Consider the following 21209-nt stretch of genomic DNA (forward strand, 5'->3'; position numbering starts at 1 on the left):
AGACTGAAAAGATTTGGCATGGGTCCTCAGATCCTCAAAAGGTGATACAACTGTACCATCGAGAGCATCCTGACTGGTTGCATCACTGCCTGGTACGGCAACTGCTCGGCCTCCGACCGCAAGGCACTACAGAGGGTAGTGTGTACGGCCCAGTACATCACTGGGGCCAAGCTTCCTGCCATCCAGGACCTCTACACCAGGCAGTGTCAGAGGAAGGCCCTAAAAATGGTCAAAGACTCCAGCCACCCTAGTCATAGACTGTTCTCTGTTCAACCACACAGCAAGCGGTACCGGAGCGCCAAGTCTAGGTCCAAGATGCTTCTAAACAGCTTCTACCCCCAAGCCATAAGACTCCTGAACATCTAATCAAATGGATACCCAGACTATTTGCATTTCCCCCCCCCCTTTTACACCGGTGCTACACTCTGTTGTTAACATCTATGCATAGTCACTTTAATAACTCTACCTTCATGTACATATTACCTCAACTAACCGGTGCCCCCACACATTGACTCTGTACCGGTACCCCCTGTGTATAGTCTTGCTATTGCTATTTTACTGCTGCTCTTTAATTACTTCTTACTTTTATTTCTTATTCTTACTCATATTTTTTTATTTTTAAACTGCATTGTTGGTTAGGAGCTCGTAAGTAAGCATTTCACTATAAGGTCTACACTATTGTTTTCACTATTATTCTACAATGTAAAAAACAAAATTAAAATAAAGAAAACCCTTGAATGAGTAGGTGTGTCCAAACTTTTGACTGGTACTGTGTATATATGGCTCTGGTGCATAATGTTCTGCTCAGACTCCAATCTTTCATTCCATGTAGAAAGAGACTTGTGTTCTCTGTAAACAGCATTTGGCCTATGCAGCTATTGATAGGACTCATCATGCACTCCTCACAGCAAGGCTTTCTCTTTGAACTCGGTTGCACTAGAAGCTCTGCTTTGTGTACGATTGCTCTGCTCTGTGTATGATTGCATTTGCCTGCTCTAGCTCATACTCTCCCTGCACTTTCCTGACCACTGGTCAGTAGCACTCGTCTCGCTCACAAAGATTGTACATTTTTGAAGACAGAAATAAATAATACACCAATTTTTGCTTGACAGCATGTTCTCTCTGCCTCTGTCATATTACTTCTCTAGTCCAAATTCACTTCACAAATGGCACCCCTTTCCCTTGACCAAAGTAGTCAACTACAGGGAATAGGGTGCCATTTGGAAGGGGCCCCACATCTCCAGCACCAATGCACACTGAACACATTGTAACCGATCTCTGCAGTGTTTATTGACTTCTACCAGCAACACATGCTGAGTTGTTCTGTTGTGTGCAGGTTTCACAGTGGAGTTTCTCAACCTTTAGTCTGTGGACTGGCTTACCCCTCTCTAACCCCATAAATGAGAAGGGTTACGGGAAACCAATCCCCTCATCTGAAGTCAGGTTAAAACTATTGATCAATTCTCACTTCTCTAAAAGTTTGAACTCTTGTTACCATTGTACTTATTTAATATTAATACCCTATGGGACATAAGGCTACAATGAGCTCCTTCCACTGCTCTTTGTCCTAGGCCATGTGTTGCCCAAGAAAGGTTCATCTTGGCCAGCTCATCCGTCACAGTTCTGCACCAGGTAGTTTTAGACCTACCAGGGTTTCTTTCCCAGGTGGAGTCTACCTTAGGGATATCTTTGGCATGCCATCCTGCACCTCATCTTTCCTGTAGAGTTTGTTGTTGGTGATTTTATGTAGCCAAAAAATGTAACAAATTCTTCAAAGGCATTCATGACGCAATGTCTGAACCTTTAACGACATTCCAGCATTCAAACCCATACAACAGGATGGACGTCACATTGCTGTTCTGAAGGTGGACCTTTGTCCAGGCTGTACTATTTGGACTTTCAGATGGTACAGAGTTGGGAGAAGGCACTCTGAGCTTTTCCCAATCTTGCCTTGATTCTTTTTGAGCCCTGCTGTACTTGCTGATGAGGCTGCCCAGGTATGTGAAGTCATCCACAAACTCAAATGGATCTAAATTCACTCAACAGAGACTGCTCTTCTATGTGTCACTGTCAAAGCTGACTCTCCCCTCTGTTATCATCCACCTAAACCTATCTGCTGCTTTCGACATCAGATCCTCCTCTCCTTGGGGCTGGGCGTCTCAGGCTCTACATGCTCCTACCAGGTGATGTGGAGAGGATCTGTGTCTGCACCACATACTCTCACTACTGGTGACCCCCAGAGCTCGGTTCTTGGCCCTCTCCTCTTCTGTCCACACACCAAGTCACTCTGCTTTGTCATATCCTCACATGGTCTCTCCTATCATTGCAATGAGGATGACACTCAACTACTTTTCTCCTTCCCTGCCTTTCTGACACCCAGGTGGTGACACGCATCTCTGCGTGCCTGGCAAATATCTCCGTTTGGATGTCTGCCCAGCACCTCAACTTCAACAAGACAGAGCTGCTCTTCCTCCCTGCTCAAAGACAACTCCGTCAAGGTTGACAAGTCCACTGTGTCGCCCTCCCAGAGTGCAAAGAACCTTGGCATGACCCTGGAGAACACCCTGTTGTTCTCTGCAAACAAAAGCAGTGACTCGCTCCTGTAGGTTCATCAATCAATCAATCAATTTTATTTTATATAGCCCTTCGTACATCAGCTAATATCTCGAAGTGCTGTACAGACACCCAGCCTAAAACCCCAAACAGCTAGTAAGCAGCTGGCTAGAAGACGTGCTAGGAAAAAACTCCCTAGAAAAGGCCAAAACCTAGGAAGAAACCTAGAGAGAACCAGGCTATGAGGGGTGGCCAGTCCTCTTCTGGCTGTGCCGGGTGGAGATTATAACAGAACTATGCCAAGATGTTCAAAAATGTTCATAAGTGACAAGCATGGTCAAATAATAATCATGAATAATTTTCAGTTGGCTTTTCATAGCCGATCATCAAGAGTTGAAAAACAACAGGTCGGGACAGGTGGCGGTTCCATAACCGCAGGCAGAACAGCTGAAACTGGAATAGCAGCAAGGCCAGGCGGACTGGGGACAGCAAGGAGTCACCACGGCGGCAGTCCCGACGCATGGTCCTAGGGCCCAGGTCCTCTGAGAGAAAGAAAGAGAGAAGGAGGAAAAATTAGCTCATGCTCTACAACATCCGGAGAGTACGACCTTAACTCACACAGGAAGTGGCGCAGGTCCTAATCCAGTCCAGGCCCTTGTTCTATCCTGTCTGGACTAGTGCAATTCTCTATTGGCTGGGCTCCCTGCTTTGCCATGAAATCCCTGCAACTTATCCAGAAAGCTGTATCCCGCCTGGTTTTCAATTTATCCAAGTTCTACATTGTCACCTCACTCCTCCGCACACTCCACTGGCTTCCAGTCAAACTTCGCATCCACTACAAGACCATGGTGCTTGCCTACGGAGCAGCGAGAGAACTGCCCTCACTACCTTCAGGCTATGCTCAAACCCTACACCCCAAACCAAGCACTCATTCTGCCACCTCTGGTCTCTCGCCCTCCCACCCCTATGGAAGTGCAGCTCCCGCTCAGTCTTCTCTGCCTGCACACCCAATGTCACGTTCTGACCTTAGTTCCTTTGTTTTGTCTATTGTTTTAGTATGGTCAGGGCGTGAGTTGGGTGGGTTGTCTATGTTAGTTTTTCTATGATTTTCTATTTCTGTGTTTGGCCTGATATGGTTCTCAATCAGAGGCAGCTGTCAATCGTTTTCCCTGATTGGGAACCATATTTAGGTAGCCTGTTTTCTGTTGGGTTTGTGGGTGGTTATTTTCAGTCTTTGTGTGTCTGCACCAGACAGAACTGTTTCAGTTGTTTCTTTGTTATTTTGTTATTCAGTGTTCTGTTTTGATGATTATTAAACATCATGAACCCTTACCACGCTGCACTTTGGTCCTCACCTTCTTCCACCGACGACAGCTGTTACTGAACCACCACCAAAAAAGGACACGCAGCGTGGTAACAGGCAGCAGCAGGAGCAGCGCTATAAGGAGGAATGGACATGGGAGGACATTCTGGACGGCAAGGGTTGCTACACATGGGAGGAGATCCTGGCTGGAAGGGATCGCCTCCCATGGGAACAGGTGGAGGCAGCCAGGAGAGCGGAGGCAGCAGCTAAAGGGAGCCAGCGCTTTGAGGGAACACGGCTGGCAAGGAAGCCCGAGAGGCACCCCAAAAAATGTCTTGGGGGGGGGGGGTCTAAAGGGGAGTGTGGCGAAGTCAGGTAGGAGACCTGCGCCAACTCCCCGTGCTTACCGTGGAGAGAAAGGGACCGGGCAGGCACCGTGTTATGCCGTTAGGCGCACAGTGTCCCAGTGCATGTGCATAGCCCGGTGCGGTACATTGGCAGCGCCTCGTATCGGCCGGGCTAGAGTGGGTATCGAGCCAGGTGCCATGAAGCCGGCTCAGCGTATCTGGTCTCCAGTGCGGTCTCCTCGGGCCGGTGTACATGGTACAGCCTTACGCATGGTGTCCCCGGTTCGCCGCACAGCCCAGTGCGGGCTATTCCACCTCGCCGCACTGACCTGGCTACGGGGAGCATTCAACCAGGTAAGGTTGGGGCAGGCTTGGTGCTCGAGACCTACTGTGCACCTCCAGGGTCCAGTATGCCCTGTTCCTGCTCCTCTCACTCGCCCAGTGGTGCGTGTCCCCAGCCCGGTACCACCAGTTCCGGCACACGCACCAGGCCTACTCTGCGCCTCCAGGGTCCAGTATGCCCTGTTCCTGCTCCCTGCACTCGCCCAGAGGTGCGTGTCCCAGCCCGGTAAGGTTGGGCAGGCTTGGTGCTCGAGACCTACTGTGCGCCTCCAGGGTCCAGTATGCCCTGTTCCTGCTCCCCGCACTCGCCCAGAGGTGCGTGCCCCAGCCCGGTACCACCAGTTCCGGCACCACGCACCAGGCCTACTGTGCACCTCCAGGGTCCAGTATGCGCCTGTTCCTGCTCCCCGCACTCCCAGAGGTGCGTGTCCCCAGCCCGGTACCACCAGTTCCGGCACCACGCACCAGGCCTACTTGTGCCCTCCAGGGTCCAGTATGCCCTGTTCCTGCTCCCCGCACTCGCCCAGAGGTGCGTGTCCCCAGCCCGCGTACCACCAGTTCCGGCACCACGCACCAGGCCTACTGTGCGCCTCCAGGGTCCAGTATGCCCTGTTCCTGCTCCCCGCACTCGCCCAGAGGTGTGTCCCCAGCCCGGTACCACCAGTTCCGGCACCACGCACCAGGCCTACTGTGCGCCTCCAGGGTCCAGTATGCCCTGTTCCTGCTCCCCGCACTCGCCCAGAGGTGCGTGTCCCCAGCCGGTACCACCAGTTCGGCACACGCACCAGCGCCTACTGTCACTCCAGGGTCCAGTATGCCCTGTCCTGCTCCCGCACTCGCCCAGAGGTGCGTGTCCCCAGCCCAGAAGGTTGGCAGGCTTGGTGCTCGAGACCTACTGTGCACCTCCAGGGTCAGTATGCCCTGTTCCTGCTCCTCTCACTCGCCCAGTGGTGCGTGTCCCCAGCCCGGTACCACCAGTTCCGGCACCAATTTATTAGGGTTCCCAGGCCAAGGTCGGCGGCGAGAGTCGCAGCTCAAAAGACGCTACTGAAGCGGACTAAGACAATGGTGGAGTGGGGTCCACGTCCAGCGCCAGAGCCGCCACCCGGACAGATGCCCATCCAGACCTCCCCTATAGGTTCAGGTTTTGCGGCCAGAGTCCGCACCTTGGGGGGGGGGGGGGTTTGGTACTGTCACGTTCTGACCTTAGTTCCTTTGTTTTGTCTTTTGTTTTAGTATGGTCAGGGCGTGAGTTGGGTGGGTTGTCTATGTTAGTTTTTCTATGATTTTCTATTTCTGTGTTTGGCCTGATATGGTTCTTCAATCAGAGGCAGCTGTCAATCGTATGTCCCTGCATTGGGAACCATATTTAGGTAGCCTGTTTTCTGTTGGGTTTTGTGGGTGGTTATTTTCAGTCTTTGTGTGTCTGCACCAGACAGAACTGTTTCGGTTGTTGCTTTGTTATTTTGTTATTCAGTGTTCTGTTTTGATGATTATTAAACATCATGAACCCTTACCACGCTGCACCTTGGTCCTCACCTTCTTCCACCGACGACAGCCGTTACACCAATGGTGGAACCAACTTCCCCTGAAGCTAGGACATACAGTAAGAGTCCCTGCCTATCTTCTGAAAGCACCTGAAACCTTTCTTCTTCAAACAGAATATCTCAAGTAATCCCCCTCCTCACCTCAACTCCCCTTCAAAAATAAATAATAATAACATTTTCCTTAAACACAATTGCACTTGAAACCCCTCCCCCATCCTCCCCCCTCCCCAAAACACACACTTTGAAGCTCGGTGTCACGGCCGTCGTAGGGAGGAGACCAAGGCGCAGCGTGATAAGCGTACATTCTTCTTTATTTATAGAACGAACACTGAACAAAACGAACAAAATAACAAAACGAACCGTGAAGCTAATATGGCTAGTGCAGACAGGCAACTAAACATAGAATAAGAATCCACAAATACCCAAGAGAAAATGGCAACCTAAATATGATCCCCAATCAGAGATAACGATAAACAGCTCCCTCTGATTGGGAACCAATTCAGGCCACCATAAACCTACATATGCCTAGACTTACAAAAACCCTAGACAATACAAAACAAGCATACCCACCCTCGTCACACCCTGACCTAACCAAAATAATAAAGAAAACATAGATAACTAAGGTCAGGGCGTGACACTCGGACTTTGCTGATAGCTACCTTATTGAGGAAAAGTGTACGTGGTTTTCCTACCCAGCTATCTGAAGGTGAATGCACTAACTGTACGTCACTCTGGATAAGAGCGTCTTCTAAATGAAACATTTTTAAATGTGAATGTGAACAACTGGTGCTGGGGTGGTGGTGTTGATCTACATCACCTGAGTTGAGACCAGTCTGCCTAGCAAAGTTAAGACTGTTGTTTTTTTCCCCCTGTAGGTTGGAGTGGTTGGTGGAGAGAACAGCGAGGTCATCTGCAAAGTCCAAGTCTTCCAGCTGGGTGAACAGGGCCCACTGGATGCCTCTGGGTTTATGGGATGTGGTTTGGGTTATGATTCAGCGGTAAGGAGGAAGAGGATAGGAGAGATGATGCACCTTTTGTCTCAATGCAGAGATGGTATTACCTATGAAGACCCCGCATTCAAAGTGTTCATATAATTGTCCTATGATTGTACTCTTAGAAAACAATAGGCTATCTAGAACCTAAAAGGGTTCTTCAGCTGTTTCCATAGGATAACCCATTTAAGAACCATTTTTGGTTCCAGGTAGAACCCTGTTGGTTCCCGTTGGAAACCTTTTTGGTTCCATGTAGAACATTTTCTACAGAGGGTTCTACATGGAACCAAAAAGGGTTGTCCTATAGGGAAAGCCGAATAACTCTTTTGAAACCTTTTTTTCTAAGAGTGTAATGATCTTCGATGGAAGCCCATAGGAGCTCACTGTTTTGCATAGGGTGTTTCTATGTACACAATTAAAAGCCTTTCTTGAAGTCAACAAAATTGATAAAAAGGGGTGTGTTCCACTGTAAGCATAGTTCTATAATGTTTCACAGTGCAAATACCTGGTCCATACAATACTGGCTCTTCCTTTCCAGAATCCTTCCTGCTCTTGCCTGAGTGCATTGAGGAAAACCTTGCTTGCTATGAATAGTAAATTAATTCCTCGCCAGTTATCACAGTTCTTGAGAGCGCCTTTTTGGGGGAATTATCACTGAGGCCTTTCAACCAGTCATCAGGAATGGTGTCATTCTACCAGATGTTTTTAATGAGGTCGGTCAGAACTTTAGTTGTTGTGATGTCTCCCTTCACTTCTTTAACCTTGGTTTTGTAGGCTACCTGGGCCTGTTCCTGAAGCCTTGGTGATTTGGTGATCAGTAATCCTACTTTCAGTTGTTTCCTCACCTCCATTTTCTATGGAACGCCATTTGGATCTTTGTGTGTAAAAAAATGGTCTGCGTCAAATAAGCTTTTTAATAACAAAATTATATTCTAGAATGTTGTGTGAATTTGCATCCGCAAGCCAAGCGCCACCACTACAGTCAGTCAGTAGCACTGCCAAAGCTGTAAAAAAAAATTAAGTATGGAAACAAGCACACACAGCGGCCACGATGTGTTTACAATACCACGAATTTACGAAGCACCCAAATGTCCATTGAGAAAGCACAACGACTATACCATTTAGCTAAGAATGACGAGAATAATCAAGACCATAAATGTTGGGTAGTTAGATGTATAACTACTAACGTTAGGTAGCTAGCTAACATACCGGTACATTCTGCTGTAATAATATGCTATGTGGTTCTTAAGGACAGCGTAGCTAACAAATTGTCAGCCAACATAATGTGCAAAGTAACTTATTTGAAAAGTTATTACTTTATTACATTGAGTAGCAAGCTACCCCTTGGTCATTAGGGCAAATCTGGTCTGTGATAGGAGTTTTTTTTTCACACCTAGCTTGGCTATTAGACTATTCTTTAGTAAAGGTTGAATAGTCTATTGTTCAGCTATTAGCCCTACCCAACTTGCAACAAATTGCTGTTCCCATCTCATTCCCTTTCCTCTTCCACGTGTCATCATTCTGCTCCTGAGTGGCTCGCTTGTGGGCGTGCTGGCAGGATATGGCAGCATCTTCGGTTGTGCGTCAAGAATTCTGAATACAGTAGCACGTTTGTATGAAGGTGTGGTTATTCCCAGGCAAATTGTTATATGCTATGAAGGTACATTTGTGTCTTTTTGTCGAGCAAAACCTTTTTAATTTTCAATCAAAAATAATTGTTCTGAAAGCAATTTTTTTCTGACACAAAGGAAGTCAAAGCGGACACCTACAAAGATGGCATCTCAGGTGAGCAGCCCTGGGCTTTATTGGGAACGGTCATATCTCAGTTATTGTTTTTATATCCACAAAAAATAAGCTGTTTTCTTTACTTTCAGAGAGCGAGCTGACCAAGGGGTGGAAAATGTAGATATTGCCAGATGTTCACTGTCCGAGGAACAGGCTGTGGAAGCTGTATTGCTGGCAAAAGTGTCCATAACCAGAGGTAAACTGTTCTGTGTTCTTTTTCTCAATTTCTGCCTGTCTTGTTGTACATGGAACCTGTCTCACATGCATTAATTTAAAAAAAACTTAAGATGTCAGCTGCTAATTTTCAGATTTACACCACATAAAGACAGCCATTTTCAATGGACTATCTTTTGCTGCCAAGTCATGATTTCCCTGGGGGTTAGCCTTGCAATAACCAAGTGGTGAGACACATAGCCCTCTATATTTAAATGTTTCAGGTACACTCCGATAGGTGTCTGCGTCACATACAGTATCTTCTATTGACATTATCTTCTATTGTTTGTCCTCATGTCTGTTTTCAGCATAAAGTACGCTGTAGCCACTTAGTGTGGACACCACACACACACAATACGTCCCTCTTCTCTCTTCACTTCATCCCTCTCCCCCTTCTCCCTAAATCCTCTAGGTTATATCAGCTGTTTTGGTGAACCCCTCCCGCATCTGAACTGGCTGACACAGAGGGCACAGCATGATCATAGGTGAGATGTCACTTGGTCAGGTCAACAGGAAGTATTATTAAAGAGATGCTTTACATTGAAATACAGACAGAGATGTAGTGGTCCCAGAGTTAATGATCCAAGGTCAGTTTTGCATCTCACCTCCTGATTTAAGATGACTGACCGTGTTAGAATACAAAAACAAGGCTTAGTCATGCTCTCTCGTCTGCAGGTATTTTTTGACGTGAGAGAGGAAGCCAATCCCGTCATCGCCACCCCACCCACTCTTAAGATAACCTTCGAGCCAACTGGGGGCCCAAGGCTGGTTAGGAAACACCGCAATTGTGATGAACTGAGAGAATTTTAGGATATCACTGTAATTCATGAATCATATGTTGCCTGCCCGTTCTTACCTTTTTCTCTTTCTGTCTTCTACACCTCTCTCCCCACCTTGTCTTTCTTCCTCGTTTTATAATGCACAACATATGTGCATTGAAGTACAGATTGAACTTGTATTTATAATATTACAATTATTATAATTATTATGTATTTATGTATTTATAAAACCTGGATAATGAACTTCTTTCAATAAAGCGTTTCACATTCTCCACTGGTTGAAATTAAGTATATCATTGTAATACTATCTTGTGTCCTCAGATTAATGTAGATGAAGGGAGTTAGATATGCATAGGTTTTTGTTCTGTATATATGAATTACAAGTCAATCATGTTTCTAGTCTATTGCATAGTTACAATGTGTAATCATTGATGTCCCAGGAGCAGGAGTGGTAAACACTGCTGAAGTGTATAATTGTAATACATACATGCTGACACGACATCATTCAAATAATGGAGTTTGATATGACTGAAAAAGAATGTCTCAGAGATTCATACCTGAACCGCACCTTTATTTGCCAAGGAAGAGTACATGATCAGTGAATATATTCAATGTACAGGCTACAATGTGGGAATCTCATGCGTGGTAATAACTTCAGTACATGTGTATATAGGACTTGCATCCTTGGCACAATAAAGTTATTATATTCTACTCTATCCATAGGCTTCATTAATGCTATTCAGACTTGAAGTTGATACAACAACTATAATAGCTGAGGTTCATAGATAGGTTCTGAACTAATATTCATACCAAACGTTTTAGGGTCCATACACAGATCGGCTAAATACTGTAGCTAGCTACACATCCATAGGCATAGTTATTTTTGTTATCCTCCACTACACAATAAGCAAGTAAATAGTTAGCTATGTTACTTCAGCTGCATTGCAAGCCAAGCTTACACAATTGTACATTCAATTTACAGTGAATTCTTTAGCTAGCTAGATTCTTTACATCCACTGTTTCCCAAGACGACAGCCTGGTTTGCTGGTTTTCTCAGGAGTCCCTAAAACATTAAACAACACAAATTACAAATTCATTCTCCTAACACTAGCTATCTGGCTAATGTTAGCTAGTCAGTTAACTTGGGAAATAGCGATTTTCGTAAATTAACTTTATGACAAAAAAATATGCCAAAACGTTTGTCTCCATGTAACAGTATAACTTTAGTCCGTCCCCTCGCCCCGACCCGGGCGCGAACGAGGGACCCTCTGCACACATCAACAACAGTCACCCACGAAGCATCGTTACCCATCGCTCCACAAAAGCCGCGGCTCTTGCAGAGCAAGGGGAACCACTACTTCAAGGTCTCAAAGCGAGTGACGTCACCGATTGAAACGCTATTAGCGCACGCTATTAGCGCGCACCACCGCTAACTAGCTAGCCATTTCACATCGGTTACATCTACATTAACTAACATATTCCTCTCAATTGTACATTTTTTGCTTGACTAGTTATGACGTTATAAAAACTTACATCTGGTTCCACAGTAATGTTTTGTCAGCCATCTTTGTTGAGGAACGCCACAAGGCAAGGGTGGCTCGCGTCAAAATTCGTCATTGGAACCAATCAATATGATTGGTCATGTAAAAACCTTGGGACCCAAATGCATAATGAGTGCTCTAACTCCCCCTTGTAGTGGTCTGGAGCAATGAAGCCGTGATGCTGTATACCTCTAAGTCCCGCTGTTCATTCATCCCCCTCCTCTCCCCTGTAACTATTTCCCAGGTCGTTGCTGTAAATGAGAACGTGTCCTCAGTCAACTTATCTGGTAAAATAACGGTACAAAAAAGGTTGGAACTTTTAAAGGAGGAACCATTGTAGTTGATTACCCCTTCCCTCCCACTTCTTAGAAAGATACAGTGCATTTGGAAAGTATTCAGACCCCTCGACTTTTTCCACAGTTGTTACATTACAGCCTTATTCTAAAATTGATTAAATCTTTTTTTTCCTTCATCAATCTACACACAATACCCTCTAATGACAAAGCAAAAACAGGTTTTTAGAAATGGTTGTCCTTCTGGAAGGTTCTACCATCTCCACAGAGGAACTCTGGAGCTCTGTCAGCATGACCATCGGGTTCTTGGTCACCTGCCTGACCAAGGCCCTTCTCCCCCGATTGCTCAGTTTAGCCAGGGGGTGCCAGCTCTAGGAAGAGTCTTGGTGGTTTCAAACTTCTTCCATTTAAGAAGAATGGAGGCCACTGTATTCTAGGGGACCTTCAATGCTGCAGATTTTTTTTTGTACCCTTCCCCAGGTCTGTGCTTTGACACAATGCTATCTCGGAGCGCTACGGACAATTCCTTCGACCTCATGGACTGGTTTTTGCTCTGACATGAACTGTCAACTGTGGGACCTTATATAGACAGGTGTGTGCCTTTTCAAATCATGTCCAATCAATTCATTTTACCACAGGTGGACTCCAATCAAGTTGTAGAAACATCTCAAGGATGATCAATGGAAACAGGATGCACCTGAGCTCAATTTCGAGCCTCATAGCAAAGGGTCTGAATACTTATGTGCATACATTTTATTTTATAAATTAGCAAAAATAAAAATAAAAACATGTTTTCGCTTTGTCATTAGGGAGTGTTGTGTGTAGATTGATGAGAAAAACAATTAATTGAGTACATTTTAGAATAAGACTGCAATGTAACAAAATGTGGAAAAGGAGAAGTGGTCTGAATACTTTCCGAATGCACTGTACTTTGGGATTTTGGCAATGAGGCCCTTTATCTACTTCCACAGAGTCAGATTAACTTGTGGATAACATTTTTATTTCTCTATGTCCAGTGTGAAGAAAGTTAGAGGTAGTTTTGCAAGCCTTGCTATTTAGCGTTAGCACAATGAAGATACCCATAGACTTACAGTCATTACGCTAACGCTACTTAGCATTGGCTTGCAAAACTACCTCTAACTTCCCTTAATCACTTTGCTATACCCTAGGTTAGCTGAAATGACGCCCCTGCTCTCTGGTTGCTGGCCAATAGCATACTGTGCTCCTCTTTAAAAGGCTGTGTGTGTTTTGTGGTGCTTCATTTCTGCTGAGGTCATGATGGAGGGAGTCACAGTACGAGTCGGCCTTCTTGGACTGCTGCTGGCCTGCGTTACCACAGCAATGACCAATAAGGTACAGTAGGGTCACGCACAGGACACAGGGTCACAAGGGGGAGGGCACTCTGTCAGCGATGATATTGTGTTTTGTTGTGTTGATTAGCATGCATGTGATTGACTGTGTGTTTTTGTGGGGTTACATCAGTTCAGATGTGTCTTTTGACTACAGTTTTGGATGTGCAGAGAGCACAAGGTTGGAGAGCTCAAGATCCCCTCAAGTTTTAGGGGTTAGATTGAGCTATACTGTGTTAGACTTAGACAAGTCTACTGTTGTCCTGGTTGCTGTTTCCCTAAACCGTCCTATCAGCCCAAAACAGATAGAGTGCACCATGTCTCCTAGCTAGACAAACAGCAACATGTTATCATATCACGTCTGGGGTGAAAGACCGACTGGTCAACACCTTTTTCTCTTTCGAGAGTGCATGAGTCTAGAATGCAGTCAAACAAACAAGTAGGTGTAACCAGTCCGAGCCCAATCAGGTTTCAGATATACTAATCTTGAGTTCTACTAGTTATTATTTATTTGTAAGTGGTGTGATTGCTTATGTGTGTGTGGGCGCTCGCGCGCGTGTGTGTGTGACTTGAGTGAGTGTGTGTACAGAGGCAGTCTTGTTTTCTGAGCAAGTCATGCCACAGCATGCCACAGTATTATAGAGGGTTATCATTGCTAATTTTAAAATGCAACTCTTAAATGCTAAATTGCATTAATAATTTTTGCATCCCAATCATTAAATGTAATTTGGAATGGGTATTGACAAATGCAATGCTTAAATGCTAAATTGGAATTTCAATTGATTATTTAAGCATTTAATTTGAGAAATTGCACTGCTAACACTGTGTGTGCAAAAAAAGTCTACATCTGTGTTCAAATGTTGTCTGACAGTTAACAGTGCTGATGGTGTTTCCTGATCCTTTATAGAACAGGGACTGGGACATCTACAGCTTTCACGTCAACTCCACAGTGACCAGTCGCTATGCGACCACTATTATCACCAGTCGCGTGGCCAATCGGATCAACCAGTTACAGGAAATAGAATTCCATGTCAAAATTCCCAAGACGGCCTTCATCAGTAAATTCAAAATGTGGGTCTACATGAATGTATCCCTATTGAGCCTGAGCAGATATCTCTACTGTCTTACATATAGCTTACACAAATGTTTGCATATATACTCTCTCTTCCTCAGGACCATTGAGGGGCAGACGTACGATGGGGTTGTGAAACAGAAGGAGGAGGCTCAGCAGCAGTACACTCAGGCAGTGTCTCGTGGCCAAAGCGCTGGCATAGTCAGGTGTGTGTGTGGGTGTCTGCAGGGCCGATCCTAGCCAATAAGGGACATAAGTGGCCACTTGTTTGTGGAACTCAGTCATGGTCTCAACCTACTGTTGAGCGTTAGAGTAGTAGACGACACAAGGTTCAATTTCAAAATTTGGTAGTGCATCAACAGTTTTCCTATTATGTAAGTCACTAACAGTCACTCAATTACCAATAGGGGTCAGTGGTATAGTGGAGGGTAAATGCAAGTAAACACAGTTTGCCCACCTTTTGAGAAAAAATGCATTGCAAGTATAGGGAGTCTTACTTTTTCACTGTGACCAGCAATCAGAGTTTTCCCATCTATCTTTTTACCACTATATCTTGGTATACTACAAAGCAGGATCAATGCGTTAGCCAGCTAATTTGCCTACATATAATGAAATATTCTCTCCCCCATCGTAAAAATGTGTAGAATTGCAGGAAATTAATTTTAAAACAGCAACATCTTCTCTTAGCCACACGACAAAATGTTTGCAGACAATTTGCTTTAAAACTGCAAAATGTTCTCTAAGATCAATGGCAAAAATGCGTAGAATTTAACGAAATTAACTTTAAAACTACAGATTTTTCTCTCTGCTACCGAGGGGGACCCCTCTGTGCGTCTCTGTCTAGTGTCTACAGTATGTGCGTGTTGGTGTGTGCTAGACTGTCTCTATATGTCTCCTCAGTTCTGTGGGGAGGACCCTTGAGGAGTTTAAGACGTCTGTGACTGTGGCCGCGCTCAGTAAGGTGACCTTTGAACTGACCTATGAGGAGCTGCTGAAACGCCGACTGGGCAAGTACGAATTACTGATCCACGCTCGACCCATGCAGCCTGTCGCTGACTTCAAGGTGAGAGAGAAATTGAGAGAGAGACAGAACATTGATTGATGAGTCATTAGCATTATCAAGGCATATACTCATGCACAGTGCATTCGGGAAGTATTCAGACCATTTCCCTTGTTCCACATTTTGATATATTACGGCCATATTCAAAAATTTATTAAATCATTTTTTCACTCATCAATCTACACACAATACCCCATAATGACAAAGTGAAAAAAATGGTTTTTAGAAATTTTGGCAGAAATACCTTATTTACATAAGTATTCAGACCCTTTGCTATGAGCCTCGAAATTGAGCTCAGGTACATTCTATTTMCATTGATCATCCTTGAGATGTTTCTAATACTTGATTGGAGTCCACCTGTGGTAAATTCAATTGATTGGACATGATTTGAAAAGGCACACACCTGTCTATATAAGTTCCCACAGTTGACAGTACAAGTCAGAGCAAAACCAGTCCATGAGGTCGAAGGAATTGTCCGTAGAGCTCCAAGACAGGATTGTGTCGAGGCACAGATCTGGGGAAGGGTACCAAAAAATGTCTTGAGCATTGAAGGTCCCCAAGAACACAATGGCCTCAATCATTCTTAAATGGAAGAAGTTTGGAACCATTAATAAGACTCTTCCTAGAGCTGGCCGCCCCGCCAAACTGAGCAATGGGGAGAAGGGCCTTGGTCAGGGAGGTGACCAAGAACCCGATGGTCACGCTGACAGAATTCCTCTGTGGAGATGGGAGAACCTTCCCGAAGGAGAAGTATCTCTGCAGCACTCCACCAATCAGGCCATTATGGTAGAGTTGCCAGTTGGAAGCCACTCCACAGTAAAAGGCACATGACAGCCCACTTGGAGTTTGCCAAAAGGCACCTAAAGGACTCAGACCAGGAGAAACAAGATTCTCTGGTCTGATGAAACCAAGATTACACTATTTGGCTGAATGCCAAGCATCACATCTGGAGGAAACCTGACACTATCCTTATGGTGAAGCATAGTGGTGGCAGCATCATGCTGTGGGGATGTTTTTCATCATCAGGGACTAGTCAGGATCAATGAAAAGATGAATGGTTGTCACGCGGGACTAGGTGGGTGAAGGAATCAGACGCAGAGAGTTCCACTGGGGAAAAGTGCTCTTTACTTCGGCACACAAAATGATAAGCCCAACAATACAGGGCGCGGACAACAACGTGACAACCCAAAAAACACAGGGTGCCAAGTTTAAGAAAATAAATCCACCTCTACCTAAAACGCACACACGTAACATAAAGACAATCCCGCACAAAACAAGGGCGGGTCCACCTACTAAAAATAGGGAAGCTCATTAAACCAAACAACAGAAACACAGGTGAAACTAATAAGACAAAACAAACAAACAAACGAAAAAGGGATCGGTGGCGGCTAGTAGGACGGTGACGACGACCGCCGAGCACCGCCCGAACAGGCAGGGGAGCCAACTTCGACGGAAGTCGTGACAAAGGTGCAAAGTACAGAGATCCTTGATGAAAACCTGCTCCAGAGAGCTCAGGACCTCAGACTGGAGCGTAGGTTCACATTTCAACAGGACAACGACCCTAAGCACACAGCCAAGACAATGCAGGAGTGATTTCGGAACAAGTCTCTGAATATCCTTGCCAGTGGCCCAGCCAGAGCCCGGACTAGAACCCGATCGAACATCTCTGGAGAGACCTGAAAATAGCTGTTCAGCAATGCTCCCCATCCAACCTGACAGAGCTTGAAAGGATCTACAGAGAAGAATGGGAGAAACTCCCCAAATACAGGTGTGCCAAGCCCCATACCCAACAAGATTCGAGGCTGCCAAAGGTGCCAAAGGTGCTTCAACAAAGTACTTTGTAAAGAGTCTGAATACTTATGTAAATGTGATATTTCCTTTTTTGGATATTTGTCATTATGGGGTATTGTGTGTCTATGGATAAAAAAAATATATATATATATCATGAATTTTAAAATAAGGCTGTAATGTAACAAAATGTGGAAGAAGTCAAGGTGTCTGAATACTTTCCGAATGCACCGTACAGTAATACTCATCCTAGTTAATCAGGTGGATAGTGCTCATAAGGGTTGATGTGATGTTTTCCTTCTCTTCCTTATGGCCAGATTGACGTGTACATCAATGAGCGACCAGGCATTAACTTCCTGGAGATAAAAGGAGGGCTGAGCACCAAAGAGCTGGCTAATGCCATCACCAAAACACACGCTTCTAGTGAGGTAGTGTCCACAACAGAGTAATGTAGAGCTAACCAAAAGAACATGTCAAATCAAATCAAGTTTTATTGGTCACATACAGGTGTTTAGCAGATGTTATTGTGGGTGTAGCGAAATGCTTGTGTTTCTCGCTCCGACAGTGCAGTAATATCTGACAAGTAACATTAACAATTTTACAACATATACCCAATACACACAAATCTAAGTAAAGGAATGGAATTAAGAGTATATAAATATATGGACGAGCAATGTCAGAGAGGCATAAACTTAGATACAGTAAAATAGCATAGAATACAGTATATACAGTACATATGAGATGAGTAATGCAAGATATGTGAACATTATTATAGTGCATTATAAAAGAGACTAGTGTTACATTTTTTAAAGTGGCCAGTGATTTCAAGTCTGTGTAGCCTCTCTGTGCTAGTGATGGAAATTTAACAGTCTGTTGGCTTTGAGATAGAAGTTGTTTTTCAGTCCCTCGGTCCCAGCTTTGATGCACCTGTACTGACCTCGCCTTCTGGATGATAGCAGGGTGAACAGGTAGTGGCTCGGATGGTTGATGTCCTTGATGATCTTTTTGGCCTTCCTGTGACATCGGGTGCTGTAGGTGTCCTGGAGGGCAGGTAGTTTGCCCCCGGTGATGTGTTGTGCAGAACACACCACCCTCTGGAGAGCCCTGTGGTTGCAGGCGGTGCAGTTGCCGTACCAGGCGGTGATACAGCCCGACTCTCAATTGTGCATCTATAGAAGTTTGTGAGGGTTTTAAGTGACAAGCCACATTTCTTCAGCCTCCTGAGGTTGAACAGGCGCTATTACGCCTATTGCGCTATTGCGCCTTCTTCACCACACTGTCTGTGTGGGTGGACCATTTCAGTTTGTCAGTGATGTGTACGCCGAGGAACTTGAAACTTTCCACCTTCTCCACTGCGGTCCTGTCAATGTGGATAGGGGGTGCTACCTCTGCTGTTTCCTGAAGTCCACGATCATCTCCTTTGTTTTTTTGACATTGAGTGAGAGGTTATTTTCCTGACACCACACTCCCAGAGCCCTCACTTCCTACCTGTAGGCCGTCTCGTCAATGTTGGTAATCAAGCCCACTACTTTTGTGTCGTCTGCAAACTTGATGATTGAGTTGGAGGCGTGCTTGGCCACGCAGTCATGGGTGAACAGGGAGTACAGGAGGGGGCTGAGCACACACCCTTGTGGGACCCCAGTGTTGAGGATCAGCGAAGTGGAGGTGTTGTTTCCTACACGTCAGGAAGTCTAGGACCCAATTGCACAGGGCGGGATTCAGACCCAGGGCCTCAAGCTTAATGATGAGCTTGGAGGGTACTATGGTGTTGAATACTGAGCTATAGTCAATGAAAAGCATTCTTACATAGGTATTCCTCTTATCTAGATGGGATAGGGCAGTGTGCAGAGTGATGCCGATTGTATCGTCTGTGGATCTATTGTGGCGGTAAGCAAATTGAAGTGGGTCTAGGATGGCATGTAAGGTAGAGGTGATATGATCCTTGAATAGTCTCTCAAAGCACTTCATGATGACAGAAGTGAGTGCTACGGGGCAATAGTCATTAAGTTCAGTTACCTTTGCATTCTTGGGTAAAGGAAAAATGGTGGCCACCTTGAAGCATGTGGGGACAGACTGGGACAGGTAGAGATTGAATACAGTATGTCTGTAAACACACCAGCCAGCTGGTCTGCGCATGCCCTGGTCAATACATAACATATATCACATGAAGATGAGCTAAAGGGATTGACACCTTCAAATGTATTAATTTCAAAACATTGTAAAATATGGTGGCATAATTTCAAACCCTATTCTTCGCACCCATGTCATTGTCACATATCTGTGCATGTTAATTCTAATGATCTCAAGCTGAGGTAAGCTAAATTAGGCTGTATTTGTAAAAGCAGAAGCCTAAACTACCACCATCTCCGCAGGCCTGGGTACATTTCTACCCAAGCAAGGAGCAGCAGAGTCAGTGTGACAGCTGTGGAGAACAGGGTCTGAACGGAGACCTGGTCATTGTCTATGACGTCCACAGGAAGACATCCATGGGAGAGCTCAAGGTACACTTATCTCACTCTAATCGTGTCATTAATTTCTTTATTTCTACCCTGTCATTTAATCACCATCTCTGATTCTCTATTCAGGAGTCAAAGGGGTATTTTGTCCATCACTTTGCTCCCAGTGACCTACCACGCATACCAAAGAATGTAGTGTTCATCATCGATCAGAGTGGCTCCATGCATGGCAGGAAAATGGAGCAGGTTTGTTTGTGTGTTTTGAATGTGTTGCCTGCTTTAATGACGCTAAAAGCTTAACGATTGAGCATTGTACACATATTTCTATTTAATGCATGTAACAATTAATTTTGATTGGTTGATTGGTTAATTTTGATTGGATGCACTGTCAGACCCGTGAGGCCTTGTTGAAGATCCTGGTAGACCTGGTGGAGGACGACCACTTTGGCCTGATCACCTTCGACTACACTGTGTCTACCTGGAAGAAGGAGCTGCTGCCGGCCAACCAGGAAAACCTGGAGGCTGCCAAGAGCTTTGCACGACACATTCGCGACAGAGGAGGTACAATTGATTATTTACCCTGCAATCCTCTTCCCTATTTTCAAAGGTTTCCAAAGCCAACGGTACAATTACACTGTATCATAATTTTGTAAGACTCAGTCTGCATTTACACTGGCAGCCCAATTCATATTTCCTATTGTGTAAACAGCGATAACCACATGGTATCCCATCATTTAACTTCTGATTTATACCATCTCCATATGTAGATTTGGTTTAGATCAGATTTGGTTCATCTGAAGTGGGKTTTTTTTTGGCACATGACCTGCCGTTACCATGACAACCACCCCAACATTTTTAAAGGAAGAGTGACAAGAAATCGACAGTCAGAAAGAAACATTGGATTTCGAAAGAAAATCAGATTTGGGTTCTTGGGTTGGCTGTGTAAACAAATCAAAAGTGCACAAAAATCTGTAGATTCTATTCGATTAGATAGATTGAAATTGTACGTTAAACATCATAGCATAGTTGAAAGATATGTGTTGCGTAGAAACACGAAGTGGGTGGCCAGCAGAGACAGATGGGATGGGCTGAGGGAAGCTGAGGGTTGGTATGTGGAATTGGAGACAAGTGGGAGTGGAGTTGCTGTGTGAGAGAGAGAATGATGGTCAAAAGATAAAGGGGAAAAAAAGTCAAAATAAAACAGAATAAAAGTATATTTGAATGACACTAAGTGGCAGTGTTTTTACAACTAATGCCGGTTTGCCTGAGGCTGATGCCGTGCAGGTGTTTGTACACATGCATATACACACACTCTCATTCAAATAAAAACATACAAGAACACACACATACATGTAATAGTGGCAGACATGCACACAAACATATAAAGTAGGCATTGCTGTTATGATTTCAGTTGTCCTTGATGTACTTTGTTTTAAATGTATTTATTTTTATTTATTTTCCATTGTTTGTTTGCTGTTTTCTTCTGTCTTTTCCTTTTTTCTCTTTAGTTAATTATCTTGGTTGTTGGTGCATTGGGGGGGTTCTTGGGGGTGGGGAATGGAATTCATTGTATTTTAAAAAACAAATCTTCTGGGGGGGCTGTGGGAGGGGTCTCGAATGGTTGAGGGACAGCTATTGGGGAACTGTGGGGGGATCTTGGAGGGTTCGGGTTTCACAAGATTGTGATCATGAAAAAGGAAACTATGACATATATTTTATATCACTATCATGCACACGCACCCTCACACATAAGGATGGCTCTGTTGCAGAAAAACGGATACATGTTTGA

At 44.8% G+C, this 21209-nt stretch overlaps 1 protein-coding gene across 1 annotated transcript in view; it reads left to right on the forward strand.

The window, feature by feature from the left end:
• The first annotated feature begins 12941 nt into the window (after positions 1-12941).
• The window catches only part of LOC112073925 (inter-alpha-trypsin inhibitor heavy chain H4-like), a 41924-nt gene continuing 33656 nt past the window's right edge, over positions 12942-21209 (forward strand). Inside the window, 8 exon segments of the mRNA XM_024141163.2 lie at positions 12942-13048; positions 13952-14115; positions 14218-14322; positions 15017-15179; positions 17282-17392; positions 19337-19465; positions 19550-19666; positions 19813-19981. Coding sequence (XP_023996931.2) covers positions 12971-13048; positions 13952-14115; positions 14218-14322; positions 15017-15179; positions 17282-17392; positions 19337-19465; positions 19550-19666; positions 19813-19981 — 1036 coding nt within the window. The 5' untranslated portion in view covers positions 12942-12970.

Source organism: Salvelinus sp. IW2-2015, unplaced genomic scaffold (genome assembly GCF_002910315.2).
Source record: "Salvelinus sp. IW2-2015 unplaced genomic scaffold, ASM291031v2 Un_scaffold2426, whole genome shotgun sequence".
Taxonomy (NCBI): domain Eukaryota; kingdom Metazoa; phylum Chordata; class Actinopteri; order Salmoniformes; family Salmonidae; genus Salvelinus; species Salvelinus sp. IW2-2015.